At 41.0% G+C, this 15,475-nt stretch overlaps 1 protein-coding gene across 1 annotated transcript; it reads right to left on the bottom strand.

Annotated features, from left to right (window-relative positions):
• Window positions 1-553: 553 nt before the first annotated feature.
• On the bottom strand, window positions 554-6,505 carry LOC102706300 (mitochondrial prohibitin complex protein 2). Its single transcript, XM_006657547.3, has 5 exons — window positions 6,215-6,505; window positions 2,674-2,790; window positions 1,734-1,904; window positions 1,427-1,639; window positions 554-1,234 (listed from the first exon to the last, which is right to left on the bottom strand). Exons 1-5 carry the CDS (start codon window positions 6,386-6,388, stop codon window positions 1,043-1,045), a joined length of 867 nt encoding a protein of 288 aa, XP_006657610.1. The 5' UTR covers window positions 6,389-6,505; the 3' UTR covers window positions 554-1,042.
• Between the last annotated feature and the right edge of the window lie 8,970 nt (window positions 6,506-15,475).

Raw genomic sequence — 15,475 nt, forward strand, 5'->3', positions numbered from 1 at the left:
AAGCCACGCCATGTGACAACGTTTCTTGACATGGGTCATATTCCATCTTCTATTTATACCCTTCGTATTCTACGTGCACAACTTTCGAAGTTATAAACATACATGTCTTTAAAAAATGTAGAAAATTTACTTTTTAAAATTATATTAGTTTATTTTTCAAGTTTTACGTAACTACTCCCTCCTTCCAAAAAAAATCTTTTTTTCCCAAATATATGTTGCGCGTACGGCGTATCCTCCCATGCATACAAGATTTGAATCAGTTACAGGACAGTTCGTTTACCATGCATAAATCAAATTGATGCGTAACGCAGCACATTGTCCTGTAGTAGATCCATCATGGAAGTTCTAAAATAAGAGGCGAATGTTTTTTCTTGAAAAAACGATTTTTTTAAGTAGTATATCGTCGACAGCAGGATTCGAACCTGCGCCGGCAAAGCCCAACAGATTTCGAGTGTCTCCTTAACCACTCGGAAATATCGACGATTTGTTCTCCGACTCGCTAGATTTCATCACCTTCACTTTCTTGGACAGATTCACTCAGCACACTACATAGTTTCTTGACATTACTTCAGCTGTGAACAATAAACTTCACGTCCAGCACATAATCAACATGACTGTAGCTGTTGGTGAACATAGCAGATTGGTCAATAGCTATAACAGTTCCCTAGGGCTACAGCGATCTCTAATAATAACCCATCCATCACAAATTGAGAACCTTAAAAACAGAACAGGATGCATATCCTCCTCTGCAGTACTGCACCTGTAGTACTGCTCACTGACAAGTAGACCCCACAGGCTGTACGGAGCAGAGGATCCCAATTCAAACAGAATGTATTCTTATTGAACTTCCTCAAGGACTAGCAGAGTCAAATGAAACCTGCAAAGTTCAGAAAAGTTTGCCGGTTGCCAAAGTTCAGTCACTCAGCCGAGTTCAGTATCATAAATGACCACTAGTGCAACTACATCGGGGATCAAGTTTTCCTCCCAATGTCTGGTATAAGTGACATCTGCTAATAACTTAGAACATGGGGCCAGAGTGACTTCATTTCTTCTTGTTTGCCACAGTGAGCTGCTGGAGATTGAGCAAGAGGTCATTGGAGTCCAGGAACACCTTGTTAGCTGAAGATGAAATCGTATGAGAGATCTCCCTTGCGGCTTCGATCTGCCTGAGGGCAAGGAAAGCAGGGTTGTTTGCAATAGCTTGACCAATCAGTTCAGCACTTTTAGCTTCACCCTGTTCATAAGAGAACATGTTTAAGAAACAATTTCAACTAGAGATGAAATGGCATCCATCATTCCAAAAACACTGTAGAATATGTAATTTCAAATTGTGGATATCCTGCAATGACTCCTTATTTCCCTTCTAATTTTCAGCAGATGACATCATGAAATGGCTTATATAAAACATAGTTTCATTTGAAATTACCTGTGCCCTAATAATTGCACTCCTCTTGTCTTGCTCAGCTTTCTCAACAATGAACTTGGCACGCTCGGCTTCTTGTGCAGCAACCTGTTTAGCTTCAATGGCATGAGTGAACTCCTTTCCAAAGCTCAGGCTTGTAATAGACACATCATCAAGGGCAATATTGAAGTTCCTGGCTCTCTCAGTCAGTATCTTCCTTATCTCCCTACTCACAGTCTGGATTTGGAGGGTGGAACAAACAGTTAGCGTCCCCAAGTAACTTTAACTCCAAAAATAACAAGACTAAGAAAAGCATATGAACCGGTCTTACCTCTCTCTGCGTGATTAGCTGACTAGCGTTGTATTGAGCGACAACAGCTTTAAGTGTTTCATGGATGATTGAAGGCAGAACTCTCTCGTTGAAGTTCTCCCCCAGAGTCCTGTACATAGTTGGTAGCTTCTCTGGCATGGGTCTTGTAAGGACACGGAGACCAATTTTCACCTGCCCAGAATAGAGTACAATACGCACATAAAGAATATGAAAACAGGTTCCAAAGAGCAATATTCCTAACAGAGAGTAATCATACAATCATAAATAAAACAGGTGTCAACAGTCCACTAATACAAGTAGATCATAAAACATTCCACAATAATACCATCAGTAAAAATAACTGTCTGGTTGTTGGCCCACAAAAAAGTTTTACCTCGGCAAAGGAGTTAAACATAACTATCTATAAACAATAATTTGCCTCCAATAAAATAAATAATCGGTCAAAAGAACTGATCCATAGGACAAAATGAACACACCACTTTAAGTAAGCTACAAACCCAATAATCATAAAATTAATAGATATGAAAACAGACATGCAAATAACACAGAAAACAAAATAAATATTCATATAGTAACACAGCTAAAGGCTGTACCATCCTAGCAACCATCAGTGAAGAGTGGGCTACTGGTTGGTTAGCTGGAAAATGTGGTTAACAGCTTCTGAAACAAACTAACTGTGACAGATTTTACTAACGTATGAATAACATGTTACTTTAATGTATGCAAAAAAACAATCTAGGACATGATGATTCATCAACAATGACACAAAGTAAGCAGCACATATGTCGGCTTAAATTCGATTTAATTTGATTGTGCGATAATAATTAAAAGATGAACATGCAGATCAAATCAAGTATATCTATCATTTACATCAAAATATATTCACATATTCCAAAAGGACGAATGGTGAAAATATAGAACTAAAAAGGTGCAAACTTACCATCTGGAGATCCCTGCTTCCAGAAGTACTCTCAACAAGATTGGGACGAGCGCGGACATCATAAATGATTGGCCTTTCAAACCATGGGATCATAAAGTGAGTCCCCTCAGGGTACACCTGCAGGTAGTACATGTTTAAAATAAATTAGTCATTCAAATATGTTAAGGAGGATGGAAACCTAAGTATTATTATTGCAGTGAAAGGAGACACCAAACTTAATTCACATGATACCACCAAAACAATAGAATTGCCTTGAGAATTACTTTACATAATAAGGAATGAGCATTTGCTTCACTACTTTACTGGCCTACCTACTCCAAAAAGCTCCTATGTTCCGATACACACTAGGAAACGGAGAAAACTTCACAACAGCTATTTTTATCATAAAATGATCAATAACTACAATAATGAAGACATCCACGAACGTCTTCCATCCTTTCAGAATACTGAATAAACTAGCTTTGTATGACTACTAACTGGAAAAGGAAAATTGTTATATTTAACTCATTCTTTCTTCCACTTTCAACAAAAAAATAATAGCAAATTAAAACAATCAAATTTGTGACATACAAAAACAAAAACATGCTGCTGAAACTTCAAATGCTCCAGCACTAACAATGAAACAATATAGCATCTAGCTATAAAAGCATTGGTAACACACCTTTAGATAAATACAACCATGTACTTAGGGAATAAAATAAGGATATTCAAAAGCTCACATCGGAATGACTAACAGAACATGGTAAAAGGTGAGAGGTGGACAACATGCAAAAATGTGATCACTTTTTTTAAAAGTAAAATCCGATTTCCTGCCCTTTTTTTTTGCACAAATAACATGCACACAACAATATTTCATATAAGATCAAGAAAAGCAAGGAAATAAGTCAAAATGACAAATTATATTTTTAAGAGATCAAAACTTAATATGGGCATGGGCCAGAGTAACCCACAGCGACGAAGATCAGCAGTTATCTAGGTTGTTGCCTTTAATTAGAAGATAAGATATATTTAGACTAGTTAGATTGGATTGTTAGGAGCTAGTCCAGTAAGTGCGTAAGTGGCATTGAGCTTGCCTATTGGAAAGGACGCAACGAAGAAGATTATAATCTAAACTATCCCACTCAAAGCCCTGCACTCATCCATAGCAATCTATACTACCAAGCAATCCTCCCAGCTGGCATTTGCAACATCATGATTTTGGTTCATGACAACTTACTATCAGAGTAAACTGCTGCTTCGATGGCTTGCAGCAGGGGTTCTGTTTGCACGCAAGATCAAGCTTCATCATTTTATCATCTAGGGTTTATGACATTTAAAACAGCAAGGAAAACCCACAATGTTAGTTCGATTCTTTTGAGCAATTCTTCGATAAGCAACAAACAATGGAGGAAGAGGACTCGCAGGCATCAGAACACCAGGAGCGCAAAGCTGCCTGGTGGTACAAACAGTGGCAGAGTTTGCACACCAATGACAATCTGTTTGTGCAGGGCTGAAAATTTAGTCCTGCTTTGATGCAGAATAGACACCATATTAGAGCTACTCGTCACATACATGTCCACATTTATGATCATAAAGATCAAGTCATCGGGATATAAAGGAAACCAAGACACGCAATCTATATCCACACATAACTATGTATCCTTTTGGAACCAACAGTAATTATTCCTATGCCTTTCTAGGAACAAAATCTGGAGATGTTTTCAAAGGAGCAGGAGACCATGTCAACCAAAGAATCGAGGAAACTAACTCTTGCATGACATATTTAGGCCACACGAAAGAAATCAAAAGGGGCATTAACATGGCCTCGTACCTTTCTATCTCTACAAGATCTAGGATGGGGTCCATCTACCGCTGGATACAGAATGATAGCACAGCAAAACAAGATGGTCCTAAATTTACTTTTAGTAAAAAATAATGCAAGGAGCAAAATGCAAATGGATTCATTCCTAGTTGTCTTTTGTTTGCACCTGTGTGTGCATATCAGGTTAGGTCTCATGCTATGCCAACAACAAAGGAATCATTGTATCTTGCATCAAAAGCCACTCTGCAGCTCAGATGAGCAGCTCACAGGGTGCGGGGAAATGTCATGTGTGGGCAAGGTAAATCATGGCCAAGAAGAACAGCAGCAGTCGCTTTAGTTATCTAGGTTGTTCCTTTAATTAGCAGATAATTAATATTAAGTTGGATTAGATTGTTAGGTACCGGCCCTAATGTTCAGTTGCTCACCATCCCAGTCTTTCCTCCTGTCGGTGTTTATCCAACAAGAATTTGGTTCATAACATGAGCAGAAAAATTAAAATAATAGATATTTTCAACAAATGCGACAAATTGAATGGTGGTTAAGTTATAGTATGAAACAGGAAAACACTATGAATGGCATTAATAACAAAACATTTTATTATCTTTTTTAAGGGGAGAGAGAGAGCATAAAAATGCAGAAAGTGAGAAAATAAAGATACAGATTTTTAAAAGGAAACAGTATTCCCCCCCTGAACCACACTTAAGGAAATTGCAAGAAAAAGATGCCTGCATGACACAACTAAAAGTGCAGTTCTTTGTGTGGAAGGGAGTATATATTTTGTTAATACATACAGCTTCAATACACCGAGATGCAGTGATGATGTGTGATATAAATGGTCACAACCAGCAAGCCAGATCAAAACCAAAAAATTCAATTGGAATTGCCCATGGTAAAATTGGTATCAACAAAACCACAATGCAGGAAACACAGGAAGAGGTCAATGGTTTTCACTTGGTCTTGGTACCATGTTCCAACCAGCACTTGACATGTGTCAATTAAATCCACTGGACTGTAGTGAATGTTACCATATCTTCAAATGGCTTTAAAGAATGATAAAACAAAACTCAAGTATAAATGCCAAATGTTCATTTACACAATTTGATTGCAGTAAATGTTTACAGCATAATCTAAATCATTTCAACAAACATACAAAATGAAGTAAAAAAAAAGACTATCATCTATCAGTTCTGAACTACACCAAAGGCATGGTTCTCATGGACCTGCAGTAGGTCAATAAATAAGAAGCTTCTTTTTAGATCCATGTAGAGGTATCTAGCGTAGGGAAATTCCATAACCACTTTGCAAACCAAACTAGGAATCACAACTAGAGCGATTGTGTTGTTTCAGTGGTAACTGTCTATATCAAGGCATGAGGTACTGGAATCAGTAGTCAACCATACTACATGGTGGAATTTTTGTACCAAGAACTTAGAATCACTTCCAGCACAAGAAATCGTTCACCCACCAAATGGTAATGCTTCAAAGCAAAGAACTGATTGGGTCTAATGACAGGCAGACACCTGATTGGGTCAGATTTACTGAATAATAATGCCTATAAATCCAAATAGATTTGCTCCAAAAGACCAAATACTCTGCAATCTATCACAAGGCATTTTTCTCAGAGCAATCTCTCTCTCTCTAAACGACCCGAGTCGCTAACGCCGCAAGCAACCAAGGGCACATCCAAGTGTACAGAAATGGAACGGGGGAGGAGGAGGCGGAGCGTGGCCTCCGGTGTACCTTGTCCTTGATTCCCTGGATGCGGTTGAAGACGATGGCGCGGTGGCCACCCTCGACGTTGTAGAGGCTGTTCACGGCGGCGTACACGGCCGTGCCGCCGAGCACCGCCAGCTTGACGAGAGTGCCGGCGCCAGCGGGGGGCACCGGGACCCGGCCTCCGCCCTTGATGTTCATTGCCGCTCGAGCTGGTTAATCGCCTGGCGGGGGAGGAGCAGGAGGAGGAGGAGGAGGTGCGCGGCGGCGGCGGGCGGCGGAGGCTAGGGTTTTGGGGGGTTTTGTTGAGGAGGCGGAGGGAAATGGGGATGGTGCGGTGGTGGTGGGTAGTCGTCTTGAGGAGGCGGGCGGCGCCGATCGAAGCCGTCGGATGTCGGATGGACGGTCCGGGATGGATGAGGCCGTGGGGGGTTCTTTCCTCCACTGCAAGAAACGGAACAAGTGCGGTGCGGCGGTGGACAGGTGGTGCCGTGCGTGCTACTGCTGCTGTGCTCCCACCAGAAACGTGTCTTTTTATCTTTTTTTTTTCCTCTCTAGATATTTGTGTGTGTATTTATATATACTAGCTGCTTTGCTACGGATTTTATGATATGTTATTAAATTTTTCATATAAAATAGTCACCTTAATTTGAATGTATATGTAGATATTAATCTATATTTAACTGGCTTTTAATATTAAAAAATTTAAGGGCTAAATTATAAACTACAACGAGGGTAGGTAGTGGTGGCCACTACCACTGCTCCTTTTAATAGGAAAATTAGATCCTATTACCAGTTGTAGCTACTCTCTATACGTCCATGATAAAAAAAAATTTCATAAAATATAGACACTATTAAATCTCATGTGAATGATATAACTACATATATAGAGTTTGTGCTTTTTGTTGAAAAAAGAGAAGAAATATGTATAGAGGTGTTTCTGCACCTTAGACGTGAAGCCTGAAGGAGTGGCGACACCTAGTATTAGGATATAGGCTTTATATATATAGTCCAGCTACGGTGAGTTGCAACTCACGGGCTGCTCCGTGAGTCGGGGTCCAAAAACATACCAAATAACCTCTAAATTTCGATTAATATAGCCCACTAGATTCTTTGTATCAATATCTTGTAGCACACAATTTTTTTTTATTTTTGGAGATTTTTAAGTATTTTTTTGAGATTTTTAAAATTGGTTGTAGATTAATATAGTTTTTTTTAATTCTTCTTTCCTTATTCATCTTAGTTTGATTTGGTCCTCTTAACGTGTGCTATACTTTTCAAACATGTGTTCTTAAAATATGCTTTGTTAACCTTGATAGGAGCGCGTGATTTAGTTAAGTTGAGATCGACCCACTGCGTTTGTGGTGGTCTCATGTTTCCTTTTTCTCATCAACAAAACAATATCACACGAAGCTTGTCCTCTGTACTTGACTTTCCCAAAAGAACAAACCACCAGCAGGCCACATAAGACAAGCACAATTACTTATTTTCTGATGACCCTATTGTCCGAGAGCAAAACTGCGGCTATAATTACCTAACGAGCAGGAATGTCATGACCATATCGGTAGGCCAGGGCAACATAAGCTTTGTGATGAAGTCGACCAACAAATATGCCAAGTCATATAGCACACAATAAGGTGAATTCGGAGGGGGAAATTATAACAAAATAACTTATGGGTGGAAATCTCAAACCTACATTGATAATTAGGATGGTTTTTTGCAAATTTTCTTTTTAGTTTACACCGGGTAAAACACCAAATTTTCACTTTATGAAAGGACTTAGGGTGAGTTTGAGAGCGAGAGAAGAAGTAGAAGATCATAAAAAAAACAAGTTATCTTTTCACTAAACTTTAAAATGAATTCATATGATTCCTTCGAGTAACTTTAGATAGATTTTTAAAAAAGAATCACACTTAATTGTTCAGAAAGCATGCTCACAGAAAGTAAGGGAGTTTCGTAGCAATAGTGCTTAGAACATCCCAATGGTACCCCTTAAATTAGAGCATCTAAATAAATAGGGACTCTCCTATCATGTGAGCCTCAAATTATTACAGTACGGCCTCATCATTTTGCTTTTCGTAAGCATAAGTAAAACAACTTATTTAACAATGAAAAAATAATTTGTGAGTGTGTTCTTAGTGATCTAAAAGAAAATGCTAGAAAATAAACTATAATGAAAAATTCCCAAATCAACTCCAAATTTAAGTTTTCAAATTTAAATTTTGGCTTACAAGCATAAGCTAAGTACCAAATCATTAAAGGCTCATCCTATCCAAAGGGCTGGGCCAGAAAAGTGGCCCAGCAAGCCTTCGTACGTTAGGGCCTTCGACAAAAGAAGACATTGGACCAAGAGAGACTTGCCAAGCTACCCAACAACTGACTATATCTTTGGCCCAACACAAATGCACAACTCTAATCCTAGAGTACAGGTGGACCTGATCAGGGGTCATAGGGCATGTTGTTACTAGGCTTCGACCAAACAACTTAGACCTATGTAAATTTCCTGTTGTAACCCTAGAATATTCCTATCAATGGGAGAATCTTATAGTCAAACATGTAACCCTAGAATCCACAGTAGCTAATATTGTCCATTTTGACAACAGTTGGCGTTGTTTGTGGGGAACCCAATCCCAAGTAGCGAAGACACATGCTACGCAAGCGAAGGTAGACACGGAGATAAGTAGTCCCAAAGTGCTTTTCTACCGCAAGCGAAGTGTTCAGAGAATGTACAAGAGTCTGGAGTCGAAGCCGAGGAAAAATCCGAGGCCATGCCTAGTTGGACGCTGGAGGGTTTTGTCGGGAAATACTTGGAAGGAAGGCGAAGCAGCGTTGAACACAGAGGATAAAGTCAGAAGGAAAAAAGCCAAGAAAGTTGTTGGGGGTTGAAGTAACACGTAGGGTAACAGAGGAATATGCTCTAGTGGAGCAAGCTACTAGCATACAAAGTATGGATTGAGCATTCCATGGGAGCGAGGAGGTGGGTCGAGCATCAGTGGAGGTGACAGTCTAGCCAAACGAGACAATCATAGTCCTAAGGGCATTCACAGTGCGGCAGATGTGATGGGTGGTCTCACCGTGCCACGTCTTCCGTCGGTTGCCGTGGAGAGGAGAGAGAGCGGGGCGAGTGGCCCAGGCAGAGGGTGGAGCAAGGGCACGACTAGTGTCTATGTTGTTGAGGTCAGGGCTCCGCCTCCTTGTGCCCCTGCATGGGCCCACTGGAGAAAACGTCGACGATGACTGAGAAGTGAGATTTACCTCATCATTGCTAGAGCTTCGCCTAGCCGAGTCCTCGTCACTCGAGCTCCGCGCCACGCCATCGGGGCTCTTGCCGCCCGATATCCACGCCACTCGAGCTCCAAGCCACCAGACCCACGCCGCTGATCCTGTCTTTTGGACACTGTTGCCAGATCAAGGCCACCCGAGGTCCACGCCGCTGAGCCCATCTTCCCGCACCATCGCCTTCAAAGGATTTTGGGGAAGGAGAGGAAAGGGTGCAGGAGGAGAGGAGTGTGCGGAGGAGAAGAGAGTGTAGGATCGAACAAGATCAAACAAACCTACCAGGGGGATGAATGGTAGGGAAAAACAAAACCCAAAAATCTTTCGCGGAATAAAGGATTACCTCTGTCAAAAAAATTGACGAAGACTTGCTACCTTGATCACGTCGCTCCTGTGTCGCCGCTACCTTGATCGCGCCGCTCATGTGCCGCCGAGCAGATCATCGAATCGCGCCACTCCTATGACGTCGATCGGATCGTCGGAATCCAAAAAAATCACCAGTAGATGAAAGCCGAAAACGTAGATTGAATGATCTTGACTTTATTGCATCAACTGGTATTTACAAAGTGCACCAACAGCACTCCTATCAAAATCGTCGATCTAGAATCAACAACTAAGTCTCACAAAAAGCACACCGGGGGCATACCCCTCGGTCTCTATTTATATCGAAAAGTCTATCACCAAATAGGAGTAGGACTCCTTATACTAATATGGCTCATCTCTTAGTTTTCCTAATCAAATCCAACATGCCAAAATCAGACACAGCCGCAGAAGTCTAAACGTGCTACAGTAATCCGATCCGGCTGCTACAGTGCCGCGCGCTACAGTAATCCGGGTGCTACAGTAATCCGATCCGGCTGCTACAGTGCCGCGCGCTACAGTAATCCGGGTGCTACAGTCCCGTGGCGCTACAGTATACGGCGCTGCTACAGTGTCCGAACCTGTAGCAAATTCCTTTCCTTTTCTCATCCAGTTTTGATCCGATTTACTTTCTGATTTTTCCGGCGCTTACACACATAACATGTGAAGCCCGTTACGATTCCATCCCACACGGTGTTGCTCCACCATGTGCCAACTCGTATTCAATATCGTCACTTGGCATTCTCGATCGTCCGGACCTCAGCTCCTCCCTGAGCCTAGTCACGATTCCACCGCCATTGACCGATATTGACCCCAAGTCACCTCCACAACTAGAGACAAACCAACCGTTTCCGAGCACAGATATCGCAACCTGACTCATATTAGTTACACACACTCGCACCAACACCTTAATTGTTTCCAAACCAAATTCAATTTATAAACCAAATCGCAAGCCAATTGTTCATCAGAAAATATTAATCATGCTTATGATCTTACAATCTCCCCCTTGATGAACACATTGGCAAACACTTCAAAATTTGTTTTGTTGTTTTTGTGAAGTAACTCCAAAAAGCATGCAATGCAAAAATCTCTCACTTTTGAAAAGAAAGAAAATCCTTTGAGTATGACAATTATGCACAAAAGTTTTTTTTTATTACCTTGTTCTCCCCTTTTGACAATGAATTCATCAATGAAGGTTTTTTATTTTCATTTTTTCTCGGAGAGCTTTGCAATGTACCAATAGTAACTCAAGAACTTGTATTGCAATAACAAGGTAGAAAAAGTGACTAGCTAACTAACAAGCATGCACTAAAGTAAAACCATGAACTTGAGATATGGCAATTAAGATCAAGTCAACATTAAGAATTCATGATTTCAAAGAGTTATAATGCAACATCGGTACCAGCACATAGATTGAAAAATAAATACTATACATATATACCCATTGTATTTATCACTCTTTCTCAAATTAGCTCTAGCACAAAATTACCAAGAGAATTTTTAACCTTTTTACTTGAGCCTTTTTGCTCAATTTTTTTTCTCTCAATTATTCCGGGTACGTCCTTGTCGTCAAGACTGTTTCCAAGGATTCGGCACCCATTATTTTTGCTCACATCGAATACGTCCTTGTCGTCAAGACTGTCCAAGGATTCGGTATTCATTTTTTCTCTCATAGATATTTTTTATTCTCTTGAGCAATTTAAAAAGCTATTGAGGAATAACAAATCAATAAAGCATATATATAAGCATTTAAAAACAACCCATATGCTAGCATCAATATTGCATATTTACTTAATTCAATTATAGAATTTAAGTGTCATGCATCATCTCCCTTAAAAGCAATATCAAAAGCTCATGTATAAACCAAAAATACAGACAAGCTAGATTACTAATCATATTCTCTAACAAGTATTGCAAGCAAGTACTACAATATAATAAAGGCACGAAACAAAGCTCTTCCTTTTTTTGATTTTTTTTTGTTTTAAAACAAACCATGTATTAATTAAAACATGTATGCAAAAACAAAATCAAAAGAGGAAAATGCAACACGGAGCCAAAAACTCCCCCTTAATTGATGCCAAAAGGATGAATAACTCCCAATTCTCCCCGAAGAAAAGAAAATCGAGAAGAATCCAAAGGTTTCGTGAAAATATCAGCCAATTGCAATGTAGTATCAACAAATTTTAATTCCACATCTCCCTTTTCAACATGATCCCTCAAAAAGTGAAAACGAATATCAATGTGCTTAGTGCGTGAGTGTTGAACAGGATTCTTAGCAATATTAATAGCACTTGTATTATCACAAAAGAGAGGAACTTTCTCAAAAGTAAGACCATAATCTCTCAAGGTTGAGATAAGCCACAAAATTTGGGAGCAACAACTAGCAGCAGCAACATATTCAGATTCAGCAGTTGATTGAGCAACATTAGATTGTTTTCGAGAAGACCATGCAATCAATGAAGTACCAAGAAAATGGCATGTACCACTGATACTCTTCCTATCAATTCTACAGCCTCCAAAATCCGCATCCGAATAACCACTCAAGCATATAGAAGATGAAGTAGAATACCAAATTCCAAATTCAAGAGTGTGTTGTAAGTACCTCATGATGCGTTTAACCGCTTGGTGATGCGAAGCTCTCGGAGAAGCTTGAAATCGAGCGCACAAACACACAGCAAATTGTATATCCGGTCTTGAAGCAGTGAGATAAAGCAATGATCCTATCATACTTCTGTATTCCTTTTGATCAACCGCTTCACCATCTTCATCAGGATCCAGCACAGTAGCACATCCTATAGGTGTAGTCATCGGCTTGCAATTGTCCATCTTGAAACGTCGTAAAAGATCCTTGGTGTATTTTGTTTGATGCACAAACGTACCTTGAGGTGTTTGTTTAATTTGCAATCCCAAAAAATAAGTCAACTCGCCCATCATACTCATTTCAAATTTCCTGTGCATCATTTCAGCAAACTCCACAACCAAAGGGTGAGATGAACAACCAAAGATGATATCATCCACATAAATCTGAACGAACAGTTGATCATCACCATGCTTAAGAACAAAGAGAGTTTTATCAATTTTTCCCATTGTAAAACCTTTAGCAAGTAAAAAGTTTTTAAGCCTATCATACCATGCTTTAGGTGCTTGTTTCAAGTCATACAAGGCTTTAGACAAACGAAAAACATGGTTGGGAAAATTAGAATTTTCAAAACCAGGTGGTTGTTTCACATAAACTTTCTCCTGTATATAGCCATTTAGAAAAGCACTTTTAACATCCATTTGAAATAATTTAAAACCTTTTGAAGCAGCAAAAGCCAACAAAAGTCTAATTGCTTCAATTCTAGCAATAGGAGCAAAAGTTTCATCATAATCCAACCCTTCCATATGAGTAAAACCCTGAGCCACAAGTCTAGCCTTGTTTCTAACAATTAAACCATCATAATTTTGTTTATTTTTGAAAACCCATTTAGTTCCAATAATATTATGACCAACAGGAGGTTCAACTAAGTACCAAACTTTATTTCTTTCAAAATTCTCAAGTTCTTTATGCATGGCATTAATCCACGATTCATCAGTTAAGGCATGAGTAACATCTTTGGGCTCAAAATTAGCAACAAAAGCAGAATTCACATGAAAATCACGAGTTATTACCTTCGACCTTGTAGTACGTTCATCCAAGTTACCTATTATTTGTTCCGGAGGATGTCGTCGTTGAATATGAAGTGGAGCAGTGGCTTCAGATGAATTTTCATGTTCTGTACCCTGTTCTAACGAACTAGAGGTTTCTGGAGGTCCACCACCATCCGCACCTGAAGCACATGAGGAAGATCCTCCAGGCCTGTTTGACCGCTCTTCTGCCTGCGGTCTGACTGACATTGTGCCACCGGTCTGACCAGCCGACACTTCGTCGTCGTCCTCGTCATCACTTTCCTCCACAAATATATCCTTCCCCTGAACCTGTGATATTGTACCTGAAATTTCGGGTCTAGTACCTGGACTAGCCTCATCAAAAGTGACTTCACAAGTCTCAACAATTTTGTTAGTTTCTAAAACAAGTACACGGTAACCTCGAGAATGGGCAGCATATCCTAACATAAGTCCATCACGAGAGCGTGATTCAAATTTATCTAAAATCCAAGACTTTAACACAAAGCACTTACACCCAAAAACACGTAAATGAGAAATCTTAGGTGTATGTCCAAAACGTAGCTCATAAGAAGTCTTTCTAAGTTTTGATCTCAAGAAAACACGATTGGAAATATAGCATGCAGTATTAACAGCTTCAGCCCAAAATTTTCTAGGTGTACTGTACTCATCAAGCATAGTTCTAGCCATCTCAACCAAAGAACGATTTTTTTTCTTTCAACCACACCATTTTGTTGAGGAACCTGGGGAGACGAAAATTGATGTTCAACACCTTTTTCATTGCAAAACCTCTCAAAAGAAGCGTTTTTAAACTCTCCACCATTATCGCTTCGGATGGTTCTTAAAGATCCAGGAAGTTGAATGGCCAACCGAAGATACAAACTTTTAAAGTGTTCAAAAGTCTCATCTTTGGTAACCATAAAGAAAACCCAAGAATAATGAGAGAAATCGTCAACTATAACCAACACATACCACTTTCCTCCAACAGATTGCACTCTAGCCGGACCGACAGTGTCCATGTGTAAGAGCTGTCCTGGTGCATCCGTCATCACAGAAAATGTAGGAGTATGCGAGCATACAACCATTTTAGCATGACGACATGGCGAGCAAACCAAATCAACATCTTTTTTAAGTTTAGGCAAACCACGAATAAGATCTGAACCAATAATCCTAGTTAGATGATCAAAGCCACTATGTCCAAGTCTGCGATGCCAAAACATCACATCTTTAGAAAACTTTGCAACAAGACATATAACTTCAGAAGAAATACTACTTTCAAAGTCAGCTTTAAAAACTCTTCCATATCGAGAAATATTAAGCACAATATCTCCAGAAAAATCAAAAATTTTACTTCCACTTTTCTTAAACAGAACATCAAAATTCTCATCCACAATTTGAGAAACGGAGAGCAAATTGTACTTTAGATTTTCAACCAAAGCGACATCATCACAGAACATCCCAGCTCGCTCGCTCGCCCGCGCAGCGAAGTCCGTCGCCGCTCCCTCCTCCCTCGCGCCACTGACAGGTGGGGCCCACCTGTCAGCGACAGTAAACCCCGCCTCCGCGCCAGCCCGCGCGCCCGCGCCGCGCCAAGTCCGAGTCCGCGCCGCCGCCGCAACCGCCGCCGCCGCATCGGCCGCCGCCGAGACCGGGTCGTGCCCGACACGGTCTCCAACCTCCGCCCCGCCCTAGCCGTGCGCCGCCACCCTATAAATTCCGAGTCGCCGCGCGCCGTCGCCCACTTTCCGCCTTCGTCCGAGCCGCCGCCGCGCTGTTGTCGTTCGCCGCCGCCAGTAGATCCAGCCGCCAGCCGCCGGTCGTCACCGTCCAGTTGCGTCACCACCTCCGCCTCGCTGTAGCCGACCTGCTGCCACCCTCGTCGCCGCTAGGGAGTCTCCCCAGCGCCGCGCACTTCACCGTCGCCCGGTCGCCGCCGCGTCCGGTCTCCTCACCGTCGCCGATCGATCTCCGTCGCCCCCGCCAATCTTCCGCTCCTACCCGCGTCGC

The sequence above is a fragment of the Oryza brachyantha genome, chromosome 7, assembly GCF_000231095.2.
Source record: "Oryza brachyantha chromosome 7, ObraRS2, whole genome shotgun sequence".
Classification (NCBI taxonomy): domain Eukaryota; kingdom Viridiplantae; phylum Streptophyta; class Magnoliopsida; order Poales; family Poaceae; genus Oryza; species Oryza brachyantha.

Bases quoted from the DNA above. Each gene is read 5' to 3' on its own strand.
- LOC102706300 (XM_006657547.3), bottom strand. From the start codon at position 6,388: ATGAACATCAAGGGCGGAGGCCGGGTCCCGGTGCCCCCCGCTGGCGCC. The intron at 2,791-6,214 runs GTACACCGGAGG...TACTACCTGCAG, and splicing joins TCCAGGGAATCAAGGACAAG to GTGTACCCTGAGGGGACTCA. The intron at 1,905-2,673 runs GTAAGTTTGCAC...TATTCTGGGCAG, and splicing joins GAAGCAGGGATCTCCAGATG to GTGAAAATTGGTCTCCGTGT.